Raw genomic sequence first — 17,105 nt, 5'->3', positions numbered from 1 at the left:
ACAACTAATACCTTGTTAATTATCAACTTTCAGGGGAAACACAGAGATGTGTGCTGTCAGTGAAGATACGGAAGTGCCTTGACAACTGATTCAGCTTCAGTTACATGAGGTGAAATGGGGCCTAACGTCGCGTCCAAGATTATTGAAACTTGCATGTACGTGTGTGTGTGGCTTCTTGTACTAGACCGGACTGATGCTGATTTATAGTGCTAGCTCACTGAGATACCATGCCGCAGTTTAACATGAATACCCCACTCAGACAGAGTATACTGACTCCGAGCAGACCATTCCTTGTTTTAGCCCCTAAATGCCGAGCGCCAGGGTAACAACAAGTATCACCTGGTAACCTCTTACCTTCCGCTCTCCGGGCGGACGCTCTACCACTAGACCACTGAGGCGGTACATATATTACAGACGATGACATATATATCACAGGCTGTGACATGTATTATAGTCGGTGACATATGTTATAGTTTGTGACATATGTTATAGACGATGATATATGCTGTAGATGGTGACATAGGCTATATACTGTGACATATGTCCTAGACTGACACATATTATAGACTGTGACATATATTATAGACTGTGACATATATTATAGACTGTGACATATAGCATAGGCTGTGACATGTTACAGACTGTGACATATCGTATAGACTGTGATATATCATAAAGACTGTGACATGTAATTTAGCTTTATAGTTTTGAGGAAAAGTTACGTGGTCAGGTCCATTCTTCTTATGGGGCTGGGGCTGGGGCTGGGGCTGGGGCGACACGGGGGGCATAATTGCTGCCCGGGCGGTCACACGAGATACTCAGTTCAGCGCTACCTTGTAGCCTTATGTGCTATGGCAATGAACAGTTTTCAATGCCTTAATTTGTACAACGACAACAAGTGACTATCAAACTCCAAAATTTCATATTTGTATCTATGATATTAAATTGTTAGGCACAGTAAATTTACTAAAAATCTACCTGTGCGGGTTTTTTGGGGGAAGAGTATATATCTTCCAACTCTTTCAAAACAGTTTAATGCGCTGTGGTGTTACCGAATTTCCTATGATCCATCACCTGCTTGTCTGGTTTATTTACATGCCGCCGTCGCATGGCATGAGTACTGCTGGTCGGTGTCGGGCAATAAACGCATACATTTTACTGCAGCTGTGTGTGTGGCGATTGACACTGATAGGTAAGGGCGTGCTTACCCTTTTCGCAAAAACAGTGATCTATTTATATCATTTTCACCGCTATTTATGCCTTTTACGCCAAGTGGAATATCGGTTTCGGTGGATAATCGAGACTGGTTGTTCTCTGACGCTTATATTTACATGAAACCATCTTACACCCTTGTCAAACTGCTTACGAATTCCTATACATGTAAACTTTTCATGTGGTGTTTTCTGATTTCGAAATGATGCCTACACTTGTGTTTGTGTTAAAGATTAAATAATCATGAACACACAATGTCATTTAGAAAGTGGTCAAATGTAACAAATGTTATATTTGGGATAACACTTTCTTAGTAAATTACATCTTCCCGAGGCAAGGGAGTTAACTGACTTTAAAAGTCACGTTTCCACCCTTGCCGAACTAGGCTGGAATTGTTCGGCTCGATCGTAGCGCCACCTGTGGCTATTACGAGTTATGTCCCTTCCATGCATCTCCTATGGACCAACCAAATTCCAGCTCTTGTATCACATGCATTTGCTTCAAACAAAATGGTGGCGCCCTGTCAATATGATCTGATCGATAATCAAGATCGATATTGTGGTAAAACGAGTCTTACATCGCGAAGTGCATCAAATCACGTGAGAACCTTGATTAAAAACATGAAAAGATTTAGAAAATATCTGTTGATCACGAGTTGGCGGCGCACATGCATTGCAAATCCTGCAATCGACTGAAATCTGCATGACACTTTACAAACCGTATTTCGATTTCGGTGCGCGATTTTGATTGGGCTATGCATAGACTCGTTAGTCCAGCCAAAACGTAACTCCATAATACCAGCCTAGTTCGGAAAGGGTGAAAACTGGACTTTTATAGTCAGTTAAATCCCTTGCCCCGGGAAGATGAGTAAAGTACAGATTCTCGTACTTTTGGGTGGTTGAGTCACGTTCGGGATTCGAACCCAAACTGCCAGAGTGAGGCAGCTAATGTGCTGGCGATTAGTAGGTTCCTCACTCTGGCAGTGTGGGTTCGAATCCCGCACGGGACTCAGCCCACAAAGAGTACGAGAATCTGTACTTTACTAAGAAAGTGTTACTCCAAATATAACATTTGTTACATTACAAAGTCAGTTTGTGAAGGTAGGTATTGTTGACGTACCGTTTCCGAATCTGGAATCTTAAAAATGCGATGTCAAGTGAATATTTTTAAGTGACCTGAACCATTAATTGCCTGTGGGCCGGCGCCCTAATGTTGAATAACATCCTGTGACTTGACTGTCGCGTTAAACAACATTCACCTCATCAGTCTTTCCTTGGGCCCCCAAACGTCACATGCGCATGTGCCATACATCTAATTCCTTTCGGCCAACCTCGTCCCTTTCTGTCACCGTAAATAGACGTTAAGATAGAGCTATCTCGTGATGCTCGAAAGGGGGTTATAGTTGCAAAGTCTGTGAGATAGTTCTTTAATTTGATATGTGATCGATTTCCTTATCATAAAAGTCTTAAGCGCTTAATTTTGGCTAAAGTTAGTACAAAATATGTTTTTGATCCACAGCAGGCTAACGTGAATTGGTCAAATACATCCTTGAACCCTTAATATTAAAGAATTGTGGTATGAACAACACTTTGTATGATAGTTACCTCCCTTCGTGGTTCCCGGATCGAGCTCCTCACAGCGATATCCCTTTCGTGGAGTTCTCTATCCGGGAGGAAACGAAGATGACACGCGCTGGAAAGGAGCTTGTCCCCGGAAGTTTATGTGTGACGTCACATGTTAGACTGTAAGACAAGATGAAGAAATGAGAAAATATGGGCTTTAATCATGACGATCAGGATGGAAGCAGACAGCTGAAATGCACCAGATTGAGTGTTCTGATTGTCGTCGTGCTTCTTGTCCTGTGTGAAGCGGTGACTCTTGGAAGTAAGTTTCCAATACAGCCGACTGACAGTGAATGAACTTTGGTCATGTGCAATATGATTATTATGATCATTATGATCATGATGGTGCTCTATTGTAAAACAACGTTTATGGTTATGTCTATTCTAATTATGAATAAGATCAAACAAATAGCTACGATTTGATGGCTGATTTTTAAAATGAAAATTACGCAGAAAGGAACTGAAACCGAAAGACCATGTTATGGCTTATCCCCATGACGTTTCTGGGGAATCCCCATGTCCTTCATAACTTTCGCAATGTTTAGAATGAATATATATAGTCACAATCTGTCAGTATGTACAGGATAATGATACTGCATTCACTGTCAGTGGTCAAACAAGCTCTCTTTACCATTCTTAGAGTTTAGTGTTTTTACTTCTTCAATCCTTTTGTTTGGGTAGGATGGGGTTGTTTCATGTCAAATTACCTGGCATCCACTTGCCTCTGAGCATGCTGAGTAATCAGAGTATAAACTGATTTTGTTACACTACCTGTATTACCTGCTTTACCTGTTTATTTCTACCCTTGAATAAGTACTTTTCATAGGTTCAGTGAGCAATGGGTTCATTCAATCTTTGGGGCAATAGCCTCATCATCTTGCTGCAAATACCTCCCCTACCCAATCAGCATCGGAGGTGCATGGTTTTGGCATACCGTATTCAACGTAATAAGCACCCAGGGCGCTCTCAAAATTAGAAATAGGGGGCTCTTATTAGAATATAATTTTGGTGAGATTAAAAACGAGGTTGAAAGATTGTAAATTTTGTGGTTTTTGCTGACAGCCTGAAATGATATAAAAGGAGAATCTGTGTGTATTATACACGATGGATATATTTTCGAGAATTTAATTGCCCATAATTAAGGGTGCATATAACAAACAAGTGCGTATTATACACGAATAAATAAGTCTTGTGTGCTTTGATCAATCGGAAAGGGTGCTAACCGGGATTGTTCACTAGCCAATGTATTAGCAAATAACGCTGTGGGCGCTTATTAGAGCAGGGCACTTATTAAGTCGAATACGGTAAGTGCAAGTTATTTAAAATTAGACTTATTAAAGTCAATAATGTGTTTGAAAATTAGATTTCGAGTATCAATGTGTGTATGTGAAATTCAATTTTGTCAGACCAGAGTTTGAGTTTGGGGACAAAAAAACAGAACACAGGTTGCCATGGTGGTGACTGTAGGCAAAGCGATGGCAACTGAATTTATATAAAACTATTTCACTTAAGTTAGTTGTAAACTTATGTCATATAAATGCAACATTTTTTAAAGTGGCATTTAGAAGTTGGTATGAATTAAGGAGACAGTTCAACTTCAAGGAGATATACAACTTCTTTATTTCAAAGAACGGAATGCTTCAGTGTTGATACTAACATCGTTATCAAGCTAGTGGTATCCACACAGAAACTGGGGTTATCTACACACTTGTATATGTAACATTGTTTGAGGTCAATATCGGGGGATAAACAGAAATATGTTCATGCAATCTGTGGTCATTGTTGTACAAAATACTTGTGTACATAACTGGACATCAACACATATCCAAACAGTTGTGGGGGGCACGGGTGGCCCAGTCGTCGAAGACGCCGCGATTCACTGTGCAGAGTTGCGTCCCTTGGGCACGCCAGAAACCTATCATTGTGGGTTCGAAATCTCGCTTCGCCCCGATTATGTTTCTAGGTTTGTCAGCACCATACCCAAGCTGATTGGTTTTTCCTCCCACATTAAGCTGACACGCCGTGAAATAACTGGAATACTGTTAAAGGCGGCGTTAAACCCAACTCGCTTACACCCAAACAGTTGTTAGGTACAGCTTTGCTGAAGGTATCTGTTGGTGGCAATAATATGCGCTTCACTGGACACATTCTCGGTATCACATGTAAGCTCTCATTTGGTGAAATGCCATTATGTCCAAATATTTTTCTATGTAACCATGGTAACTGTTATGTAAAAAAGTCATTCAGAATCAACATTCCCCTTGACGCAACCTGCTATTGTACCATGTCAGTAAAAATGAAGAAAAAGTGTACAAGTTGATTCTTGGTGCTTGTGCTCTCAGTTTCGATCTTCCGAAAGAGAATCCTTATGTACATTACATTTCAATAAATATGAAATAATGTTTTAAATGTATTTACCATGATAACAGTTCCAAATATAGACTTGACTTGGGAAATTAATTAGCTTGTAATTGTGTTCAAGATATTAGCACCGTTGTATGCATGCTAAAAGTTTCATTAGGTATTTAGGCGTGCTGTTTTTAACCATTTGAGTTTTATATTTAATGCATGTGTTTTTGTACACAAGTCAGTTGAAAGTAGTTGTGAAGATCCGGGTTAGAATAGGTCTTCAGCAAACCATGCTTGCCCTAAAAGGCGACTATGCTTGTCGTAAGAGGCGACTAACGGGATCAGGTGGTCAGGCTTGCAGACTTGGTTGATGCATGTCATCGATCCCAATTGCGTGGATCGATGCTCATGACATTGATCACTGGATTGTCTGGTCCTGACACGATTATTTACAGACCGTCGTCATATAGCTGGAATATTGCTGAGTGCAGCTTTAAACAACAAACCAACCAACCAACCAACGAAAGTAGTTGTGTTTTGAATATTTTTTGGGGGGAGGTATTTTGCGCAAATACGCTGCTTATCTGTAGCTCTGGATACACATAAGCAAATGATAAGAGAGAGTGTGCTTACTCCTTCATCAGGTGAATGAATGCAAGGGTGAGAGAGCATATACCGTATTCGACCTGATAAGCGCCCAGGGCGCTCTCAAAATTAGAAGTAGGGGGCTCTTATTAGAATATTATTTTGGTGAAAAAAAAACAAGAGTTGAAAGATCGTAAATTTCATGGTTTATGCTCACAGCCTGAAATGTTTTAACGACAGATATATTTTCCAGAATTTAATTTCCTATAATTAAGGGTGCATATAACACAAGAGTGGGTATTATACACTGATAAATAAGTCTTGTGTACATTGATCAGTCGGAAGGGGTGCTAATTGGGATTGTTCACTAGCCGATATATTAACAAATATCGCCGTGGGCGCTTATTGGAGCGGAACGCTTATTACATCGAATACGGTTCGTAAAATACAACAAAAGTAAGAAGATAACAGAGGTGGACACTTAACAGGGGAAGCCAACAGTTAATTAGCAGTTTGGTGATAAGCAATGGAAGCCAGGAGTTAAATTATCACTGATTGGTAGTAAGCAGTGATCAAATCGATGCCAGCTGGATTAATTATCCTTGAAGGGGAGATAATGGGACCGATCCAATCCTTATTACATACTGTATTTCTTCTCTCAGTTCTTGATATAACATTTATATGCTGTATAACACATGAGGAGTAAGTGTTGTATGAATTATAGAATATCAAAACAGGTCAGCTCGACATGATAGTTTATATTTCCATACTTCTTCCTCGTGGGTAGGTATTTAATTTACCGTATTCGACGTAATAATCACCCAGGATGCTCTCAAAAGAGGAAATAGGGGGCTCTTATTAGAATATTATTTTGGTGAAAGATAATTTTTGTGGTTTATGCTGACAGCTTGAAATGTTTATGTACGGCATATATATTTTTCTAGAATTAATTGCCCATAATTAAGGGCGCATATAACCATGATAACACACGAGTTCGTATTGTACGCGAATAGATAAGTCTTGTGAACATTGATCAATCGGAAGGCGTGCTAATTTGGATTGTTCACTAGCCAATATATGAGCAAATACCGCCGTGGGCGCTTATTACGTCGAATAGGGTAATACAATCTTTCTCCACTCATTCTTCATGGGAATTCTCTTGTGCAAATGTAATGAAGTACATGATGAAGTAGGTTATATTTTTTTTTGCTGTTGAGAGCCACACTCCAAGTGAACTGTGTAAGATATTGTTATGAAAATAAGAGTGACCTAGATGCGCAGAAAACAGTTTTACAAATTGAGACAAATGAGTTGTTCCAGAGAAGCCCCAGCAGCTGAAGTCTACATTCATGTGTATAGCCAGCCATGCTCCAATTCCTAGATTAGCAACATGTTCCCTGGTCACAGTGGATGGCTGGCTGTCATCTCCTGGTTACTGTCGCCTCATGCATAGTTTGTGTTCCTAATACAGTAGACTCTATGTAATCTGACACTGCTCAGGAAGGGGGAGGGCGGATCGGAGTAAACACAGTTTCATGGTTGAATGTACCCTCGGAGATTCACTTAGTTTGTATGTACCATGTGTACTCCAGTCTGTCAATTCAGAAAACAACTGTGGTTAACCCTCGTGTTGCCCCAAGCATGAAAAGTAACTTGGTTCAATGTGGATTAATCCTTGTTAAGTGTAGAATGAGTGTTTACTGAATGTTAGATGAGAATAGCAGGTGTTGGATTACACAGTCTACATTTTCATATTTTCTCACAAAACATTCATCGATAGGTTACAGGGCGGTGGGGTAGCCTAGTGGTTTGGTTAAAGCGTTGGCTGGGCCCACATGCAGACCAGGGTTCGATTCCCCACATGGGTACAATGTGTGAAGCCCATTTCCAATGTACCCCGCTGTGATATTGCTGGAATATTGCTAAACACGGCATAAAACCATACTCACTCATTTGATAGGTTACAGGTCACAGAAAGGTTGGTTGGTTGGTTGGTTTGTTGTTTTACGCCGCACTCAGCAATATTCCAGCTCTATGACAGCGGTCTGTAAATAATCGAGTCTGGACCAGGCAAACCAATGATTGACATCATGAACATCGATCCACGCAATTGGGATCGATGACATGCATCAACCAAGTCAGCAAGCCTGACCACCCGATCCCTTTAGTCGCCTTTTACGACAAACATAGTTGCCTTTTACGGCAAGAATGGGTTGCTGCAGACCTATTCTACCCCGGATCTTCACGGGTGGATTACAGAAAGGGGCGAGTGGTGATAATTGATGTTTATTATTATTATTAAGTAGTTCCTGATATGCTACCTAATTTGCATATTTAACAGATAGTGATACCAAATTTATTGGAATATAAGCTATTATTTGGTAAGTGATGATATGATCGTGTACAGAGACCTAGAAAAAGATCTATATTAAGGTACAATTTTTTAAAGGATCTTTTTCATTACTGATTATGCAAATGCACAAAATATTTCTAAAAAAGTAAAAATTGGACAAATCCAATAAAGGAAAAAGGTAATAAAAATAAATGTTGAAACTTATCCTAACTCACACTATGTATTTCTTCCTTCTTGTTTCGATCCTTTATGGAAATGTGCTTGAATAAAGTTTCAAGCCTCTAAAAAACAATTCAGCCAAACACATCCCAGGATCACCATGGTCACCACCCAAGCAAATGGGTCACGCACTATGATACCATGCTTTAGGAACTTACAAGACTTAATCACCTAAAATATTGGAATATAAGCTATTATTTGGTAAGTGATGATATGATTGTGTTTCAGATGGTTATTATATAGCAGAGGTTCAATGGACGGTGGGGGCACCTGTCACTCAATACTCCTCCTACAAGGACGTGTCACTGGTCACTATCACAATTCCTCTACATACGGAGCAGGTTTTCTGGACATTCAGAGCATTTGCTTCGGATGACAAATGTGCTGTCAGGAAGGTTAAGGTGTAAGTAGACATCTGTTATTTCATGTGTCTTATTGTCCCAATCTCATTAAAATCAGACCTTAGTTCTCGCTACCGCTAAACAAAGATCTGAGGACATCCCATTAGGGGTCACGTCAGAACGACCTTTCATCCGACCAATCAGTGCGTCGCTTACCAGATTATGAAAGTGACAGTCGGAATGTGATTTCTAATCATGCAATCTCTAAAACTTTAACATGGGGAATTCCAAACGATAGTTACGAGTTTAACGACTGAATCCATACAATGTAGACCATCTCTTAGCCATTCCAGAATGTTCTTTTGTTCAGGTTTCAAATTTTTAATCAAGAATTTGTCAAAATATTTTACGAAGTGTTGTCGCCAATTTGAAATTAGTGCCATAAAGCACAAGAAAGCTGCCTTCTAAAGGGTTATTCCATTGGTCAGTCAAAGTTCGCGCAAGGTCGGTCAGATGTGATCCGTAATGGGATGTCCTCAGATCTTTGTTTAGCGGTAGCCATGGTAGCAAGAACAAAGATCTGATTTTAATGAGATTGGTGAATGATGTCACTGGATTGACTCGATTATATACAGACTGCCCTCATATAGCTGGAATAATGCTGAGTGCAGCGTTAAACAACAAACAAACAAACAAAACAAGGAATACAATGAAGTAAACATGGTAAATGGTCATCTGTTCTTGCATCTTCGATCGTCTACTTGTATTGTCCACATGCTGTCAGGTTCAGCTGAGTAACTTTCCACAGTTCTTTTAAGACGTCCTGCTTTCCCAGTTTCCTTCAGCGGGGCAGGTATCCAGTGATCAGTCCCAATAATGAGACGTTCCCGGACTATTTCCATCTGCACCAGAGACAGCAGAAGGAGTATGTAGTGCCCTCGTCTAACGCGTCCGTTGAAGCCACGCTCCCCTCCCCCCTTTCTGGGAAGTGGTATGCTGCAGCCATCATGAATCATTACAGCTCTGACGACATCAGACAGAGGGTCAGTATGCGCTTTGTTAATTATCATACCATATTTCCTCTATAAGACGCCGGGCCTCTAATAGAAGTCGGTTCAATTGTTCAGTGCAAAAGATAGAAGCCGGGTCGATCAATTGATACAATTAATGATCCCTTTTTGGTACTTAAATTCATGGTCATAGTGAAATTGGGGTATTAATAGAAGCCGGGCCTCCAATAGACGCCGGGCCTCTAATTGACGCCGGGTCAAAGGCTTGTCCGAAATAAATAGAAGCCTTGGCGTCTAATAATATATGGTGATTACAGTTGAATTGTATAATAGGCATGATGACGGATGACAAGCTAGACACAGTTTATGGATGACAACTTCTCTACAGAGTTCAAAATCAAGAGGTGTTATAAGGTCCCAGTGGTTTCTCCTTCAGTACTTGACTCTACATGTGAAGATCCGGGGTAGAAGAGGTCTTCAGCAACCCTTGTTTGCCGTAAAAAGGCCACTATGAGGCGACTAGCGGGATCGGGTGTCAGGCTCCCTGACTTGGTTGATCCATGTCATCATATCCCAATTGTGTGGTTCGATGCTCATGATGTCAATCAATGGATTGTGTGGTCCCAACTTGATTATTTCCAGACCGCCGTCATATAGGTGAAATATTGCTGACTGCGGCGTTAAACAAGAAACAAACAGTACTTGACTCTAGGGATATCTAGGCTAGTAGACAGTCTTGCCTCGAGAAGGTGAACTTACAGGTGACTAGAATGATTTTCAGGTCACAATGGCAGGTGAGTGTGGAGGGTGCTTGTATTAGAGACCAACTTGTTTGCAGCCAGAATGAACAATGTGGAAAAGGCAGATACTCTTATCAGTATCAATAGATACACAGCCCATGTTTAAGATTGAGATGTTTTATGTCCCTGCAGGGTTTAACCAAAGACTGTACCTACAGCCTGTCTGTGATCACTGTGACGAAGGTGGTCGAAGATGTCTGGGACCTTTCCATGGATAAAAGTCACAAAATTCACCTCAGCCATGATCGAGAGAGACTTTACATGTAGGTACCTCCATCAGTGGATAGTCAGGTCAGGGAGGGCCTTCACAAGTAGGTACCTCCATTAGTGTATAGTAAGCTCAGATAGAGACTTCACAAGTAGGTACCTCCATCAGTGGATAGTCAGGTCAGGGAGGGCCTTCACAAGTAGATACCTCCATTAGTGTATAGTCAGGTCAGATAGAGACTTCACAAGTAGGTACCTCCATCAGTGTATAGTCAGGTCAGTGAGTGACTTCACAAGTAGGTACCTCCATCAGTGTATAGTCAGGTCAGTGAGTGACTTCACAAGTAGGTACCTCCATCAGTGTATAGTCAGGTCAGTGAGTGACTTCACAAGTAGGTACCTCCATCAGTGTATAGTCAGGTCAGGGAGAGTCTTCACAAGTAGGTACCTCCATCAGTGTATAGTCAGGTCAGTGAGTGACTTCACAAGTAGGTACCTCCATCAGTGTATAGTCAGGTCAGGGAGAGTCTTCACAAGTAGGTACCTCCATCAGTGTATAGTCAGGTCAGGGAGAGTCTTCACAAGTAGGTACCTCCATCAGTGTATAGTCAGGTCAGTGAGTGACTTCACAAGTAGGTACCTCCATCAGTGTATAGTCAGGCCAGGGAGAGACTTCACATGTAGGTACCCCCATTAGTGTATAGTCAGGTCAGATAGAGACTTCACAAGTAGGTACCTCCATCAGTGTATAGTCAGGTCAGTGAGTGACTTCACAAGTAGGTACCTCCATCAGTGTATAGTCAGGTCAGTGAGTGACTTCACAAGTAGGTACCTCCATCAGTGTATAGTCAGGTCAGTGAGTGACTTCACAAGTAGGTACCTCCATCAGTGTATAGTCAGGTCAGGGAGAGTCTTCACAAGTAGGTACCTCCATCAGTGTATAGTCAGGTCAGTGAGTGACTTCACAAGTAGGTACCTCCATCAGTGTATAGTCAGGTCAGGGAGAGTCTTCACAAGTAGGTACCTCCATCAGTGTATAGTCAGGTCAGGGAGAGTCTTCACAAGTAGGTACCTCCATCAGTGTATAGTCAGGTCAGTGAGTGACTTCACAAGTAGGTACCTCCATCAGTGTATAGTCAGACCAGGGAGAGACTTCACAAGTAGGTACCTCCATCAGTGTATAGTCAGGTCAGTGAGTGACTTCACAAGTAGGTACCTCCATCAGTGTATAGTCAGGTCAGGGAGAGTCTTCACAAGTAGGTACCTCCATCAGTGTATAGTCAGGTCAGGGAGAGACTTCACAAGTAGGTACCTCCATCAGTGTATAGTCAGGTCAGGGAGAGTCTTCACAAGTAGGTACCTCCATCAGTGTATAGTCAGGTCAGTGAGTGACTTCACAAGTAGGTACCTCCATCAGTGTATAGTCAGACCAGGGAGAGACTTCACAAGTAGGTACCTCCATCAGTGTATAGTCAGGTCAGTGAGTGACTTCACAAGTAGGTACCTCCATCAGTGTATAGTCAGGTCAGGGAGAGTCTTCACAAGTAGGTACCTCCATTAGTGTATAGTCAGGTCAGGGAGTGACTTTACATGTAGGTACCTCCATCAGTGTATAGTCAGATCAGGGAGAGACTTTACATGTAGGTACCTCCATCAGTGTATAGTCAGGTCAGTGAGTGACTTCACATGTAGGTACCTCCATCAGTGTATAGTCAGGTCAGGGAGAGTCTTCACAAGTAGGTACCTCCATCAGTGTATAGTCAGGTCAGTGAGTGACTTCACAAGTAGGTACCTCCATCAGTGTATAGTCAGGTCAGGGAGAGACTTTACATGTAGGTACCTCCATCAGTGTATAGTCAGGTCAGGGAGAGACTTCACAAGTAGGTACCTCCATCAGTGTATAGTCAGGTCAGGGAGAGACTTCACAAGTAGGTACCTCCATCAGTGTATAGTCAGATCAGGGAGAGACTTTACATGTAGGTACCTCCATTAGTGTATAGTCAGATCAGTGAGTGACTTCACAAGTAGGTACCTCCATCAGTGTATAGTCAGATCAGGGAGAGACTTTACATGTAGGTACCTCCATTAGTGTATAGTCAGGTCAGGGAGTGACTTTACATGTAGGTACCTCCATCAGTGTATAGTCAGGTCAGGGAGTGACTTTACATGTAGGTACCTCCATTAGTGTATAGTAAGCTCAGGGAGTGACTTTACATGTAGGTACCTCCATTAGTGTATAGTAAGCTCAGGGAGAGACTTTACATGTAGGTACCTCCATTAGTGTATAGTAAGCTCAGGGAGAGACTTTACATGTAGGTACCTCCATTAGTGTATAGTCAGGTCAGTGAGTGACTTCACAAGTAGGTACCTCCATTAGTGTATAGTCAGATCAGGGAGAGACTTCACATGTAGGTACCCCCATTAGTGTATAGTCAGGTCAGTGAGTGACTTCACAAGTAGGTACCTCCATTAGTGTATAGTCAGATCAGGGGGAGACTTCACATGTAGGTACCTCCATTAGTGTATAGTCAGGTCAGTGAGTGACTTCACAAGTAGGTACCTCCATCAGTGTATAGTAAGCTCAGATAGAGACTTCACAAGTAGGTACCTCCATTAGTGTATAGTCAGGTCAGGGAGAGACTTCACAAGTAGGTACCTCCATTAGTGTATAGTCAGGTCAGGGAGAGACTTCACAAGTAGGTACCTCCATTAGTGTATAGTCAGATCAGGGGGAGACTTCACATGTAGGTACCTCCATTAGTGTATAGTCAGGTCAGTGAGTGACTTCACAAGTAGGTACCTCCATTAGTGTATAGTAAGCTCAGATAGAGACTTCACAAGTAGGTACCTCCATTAGTGTATAGTCAGGTCAGTGAGTGACTTCACAAGTAGGTACCTCCATTAGTGTATAGTCAGATCAGGGGGAGACTTCACATGTAGGTACCTCCATTAGTGTATAGTAAGCTCAGATAGAGACTTCACAAGTAGGTACCTCCATTAGTGTATAGTCAGGTCAGGGAGAGACTTCACAAGTAGGTACCTCCATTAGTGTATAGTCAGGTCAGGGAGAGACTTCACAAGTAGGTACCTCCATTAGTGTATAGTCAGATCAGGGGGAGACTTCACATGTAGGTACCTCCATTAGTGTATAGTCAGGTCAGTGAGTGACTTCACAAGTAGGTACCTCCATCAGTGTATAGTAAGCTCAGATAGAGACTTCACAAGTAGGTACCTCCATTAGTGTATAGTCAGACCAGGGAGAGACTTCACAAGTAGGTACCTCCATTAGTGTATAGTCAGACCAGGGAGAGACTTCACAAGTAGGTACCTCCATCAGTGTATAGTCAGGCCAGGGAGAGACTTCACAAGTAGGTACCTCCATCAGTGTATAGTCAGGTCAGGGAGAGACTTCACAAGTAGGTACCTCCATTAGTGTATAGTCAGATCAGGGAGAGACTTCACAAGTAGGTACCTCCATTAGTGTATAGTCAGATCAGGGAGAGACTTCACAAGTAGGTTCCTCCATCAGTGTATAGTCAGGCCAGGGAGAGACTTCACAAGTAGGTACCTCCATCAGTGTATAGTCAGATCAGGGAGAGACTTCACAAGTAGGTACCTCCATCAGTGTATAGTCAGGTCAGGGAGAGACTTTACATGTAGGTACCTCCATCAGTGTATAGTCAGGTCAGGGAGAGACTTCACAAGTAGGTACCTCCATCAGTGTATAGTCAGGTCAGGGAGGGCCTTCACAAGTAGGTACCTCCATCAGTGTATAGTCAGGTCAGGGAGAGACTTCACAAGTAGGTACCTCCATCAGTGTATAGTCAGATCAGGGAGAGACTTTACATGTAGGTACCTCCATTAGTGTATAGTCAGATCAGGGAGAGACTTCACAAGTAGGTACCTCCATCAGTGTATTGTCAGATCAGGGAGAGACTTTACATGTAGGTACCTTCATTAGTGTATAGTCAGGTCAGGGAGTGACTTTACATGTAGGTACCTCCATCAGTGTATAGTCAGGTCAGGGAGTGACTTTACATGTAGGTACCTCCATTAGTGTATAGTAAGCTCAGGGAGTGACTTTACATGTAGGTACCTCCATTAGTGTATAGTAAGCTCAGGGAGAGACTTTACATGTAGGTACCTCCATTAGTGTATAGTAAGCTCAGGGAGAGACTTTACATGTAGGTACCTCCATTAGTGTATAGTCAGGTCAGTGAGTGACTTCACAAGTAGGTACCTCCATTAGTGTATAGTCAGATCAGGGAGAGACTTCACATGTAGGTACCCCCATTAGTGTATAGTCAGGTCAGTGAGTGACTTCACAAGTAGGTACCTCCATTAGTGTATAGTCAGATCAGGGAGAGACTTCACATGTAGGTACCTCCATTAGTGTATAGTCAGGTCAGGGAGAGACTTTACATGTAGGTACCTCCATCAGTGTATAGTCATGCCAGGGAGAGACTTCACAAGTAGGTACCTCCATCAGTGTATAGTCAGATCAGGGAGAGACTTCACAAGTAGGTACCTCCATCAGTGTATAGTCAGGTCAGGGAGAGACTTCACAAGTAGGTACCTCCATTAGTGTATAGTCAGGTCAGGGAGAGTCTTCACAAGTAGGTACCTCCATCAGTGTATAGTCAGGTCAGTGAGTGACTTCACAAGTAGGTACCTCCATCAGTGTATAGTAAGCTCAGATAGAGACTTCACAAGTAGGTACCTCCATCAGTGTATAGTCAGATCAGGGAGAGACTTCACAAGTAGGTACCTCCATTAGTGTATAGTCAGATCAGGGAGAGACTTCACAAGTAGGTACCTCCATTAGTGTATAGTCAGATCAGGGAGAGACTTCACAAGTAGGTACCTCCATTAGTGTATAGTCAGATCAGGGAGAGACTTCACAAGTAGGTACCTCCATTAGTGTATAGTCAGGTCAGGGAGAGACTTTACATGTAGGTACCTCCATCAGTGTATAGTCAGACCAGGGAGAGACTTCACAAGTAGGTACCTCCATCAGTGTATAGTCAGGTCAGGGAGAGACTTCACAAGTAGGTACCTCCATCAGTGTATAGTCAGATCAGGGAGAGACTTTACATGTAGGTACCTCCATTAGTGTATAGTCAGGTCAGGGAGAGACTTCACAAGTAGGTACCTCCATCAGTGTATAGTCAGGTCAGGGAGGGCCTTCACAAGTAGGTACCTCCATCAGTGTATAGTCAGGCCAGGGAGAGACTTCACAAGTAGGTACCTCCATCAGTGTATAGTCAGGTCAGGGAGAGACTTCACATGTAGGTACCTCCATTAGTGTATAGTCAGGTCAGGGAGAGACTTCATAAGTAGGTACCTCCATCAGTGTATAGTCAGATCAGGGAGAGACTTTACATGTAGGTACCTCCATTAGTGTATAGTCAGGTCAGTGAGTGACTTCACAAGTAGGTACCTCCATCAGTGTATAGTCAGGTCAGGGAGAGACTTCACAAGTAGGTACCTCCATTAGTGTATAGTCAGGTCAGGGAGAGACTTTACATGTAGGTACCTCCATCAGTGTATAGTCAGACCAGGGAGAGACTTCACATGTAGGTACCTCCATCAGTGTATAGTCAGGTCAGGGAGAGACTTCACAAGTAGGTACCTCCATCAGTGTATAGTCAGATCAGGGAGAGACTTTACATGTAGGTACCTCCATTAGTGTATAGTCAGGTCAGGGAGAGACTTCACAAGTAGGTACCTCCATCAGTGTATAGTCAGGTCAGGGAGGGCCTTCACAAGTAGGTACCTCCATCAGTGTATAGTCAGGCCAGGGAGAGACTTCACATGTAGGTACCCCCATTAGTGTATAGTCAGGTCAGGGAGAGACTTCACAAGTAGGTACCTCCATCAGTGTATAGTCAGGTCAGGGAGAGACTTCACAAGTAGGTACCTCCATCAGTGTATAGTCAGATCAGGGAGAGACTTCACATGTAGGTACCTCCATTAGTGTATAGTCAGGTCAGGGAGAGACTTCACATGTAGGTACCTCCATCAGTGTATAGTCAGGTCAGGGAGAGACTTCACAAGTAGGTACCTCCATCAGTGTATAGTCAGGTCAGGGAGAGACTTCACATGTAGGTACCTCCATTAGTGTATAGTCAGGTCAGGGAGAGACTTCACATGTAGGTACCTCCATCAGTGTATAGTCAGGCCAGGGAGAGACTTCACAAGTAGGTACCTCCATCAGTGTATAGTCAGGTCAGGGAGAGACTTCACAAGTAGGTACCTCCATCAGTGTATAGTCAGATCAGGGAGAGACTTCACAAGTAGGTACCTCCATTAGTGTATAGTCAGGTCAGGGAGTGACTTTACATGTAGGTACCTCCATCAGTGTATAGTCAGGTCAGGGAGAGACTTCACATGTAGGTACCTCCATC

At 42.5% G+C, this 17,105-nt stretch overlaps 1 protein-coding gene across 1 annotated transcript in view; it reads left to right on the top strand.

Moving 5' to 3' along the window:
• The first annotated feature begins 2,873 nt into the window (after window positions 1–2,873).
• The window catches only part of LOC124118740 (post-GPI attachment to proteins factor 6-like), a 50,852-nt gene continuing 36,620 nt past the window's right edge, over window positions 2,874–17,105 (top strand). The window contains exons 1-4 of the mRNA XM_048399991.1: window positions 2,874–3,096; window positions 8,569–8,743; window positions 9,517–9,724; window positions 10,624–10,754. Coding sequence (XP_048255948.1) covers window positions 2,985–3,096; window positions 8,569–8,743; window positions 9,517–9,724; window positions 10,624–10,754 — 626 coding nt within the window. The 5' untranslated portion in view covers window positions 2,874–2,984. The remainder of the gene's footprint in view (window positions 3,097–8,568; window positions 8,744–9,516; window positions 9,725–10,623; window positions 10,755–17,105) is intronic.

The sequence above is a fragment of the Haliotis rufescens genome, unplaced genomic scaffold, assembly GCF_023055435.1.
Source record: "Haliotis rufescens isolate VD_foot unplaced genomic scaffold, xgHalRufe1.0.p SCAF_2, whole genome shotgun sequence".
Classification (NCBI taxonomy): domain Eukaryota; kingdom Metazoa; phylum Mollusca; class Gastropoda; order Lepetellida; family Haliotidae; genus Haliotis; species Haliotis rufescens.
Note: the sequence above shows the minus strand (reverse complement) of the source record. Positions and strands in the feature narration are given on the sequence as shown.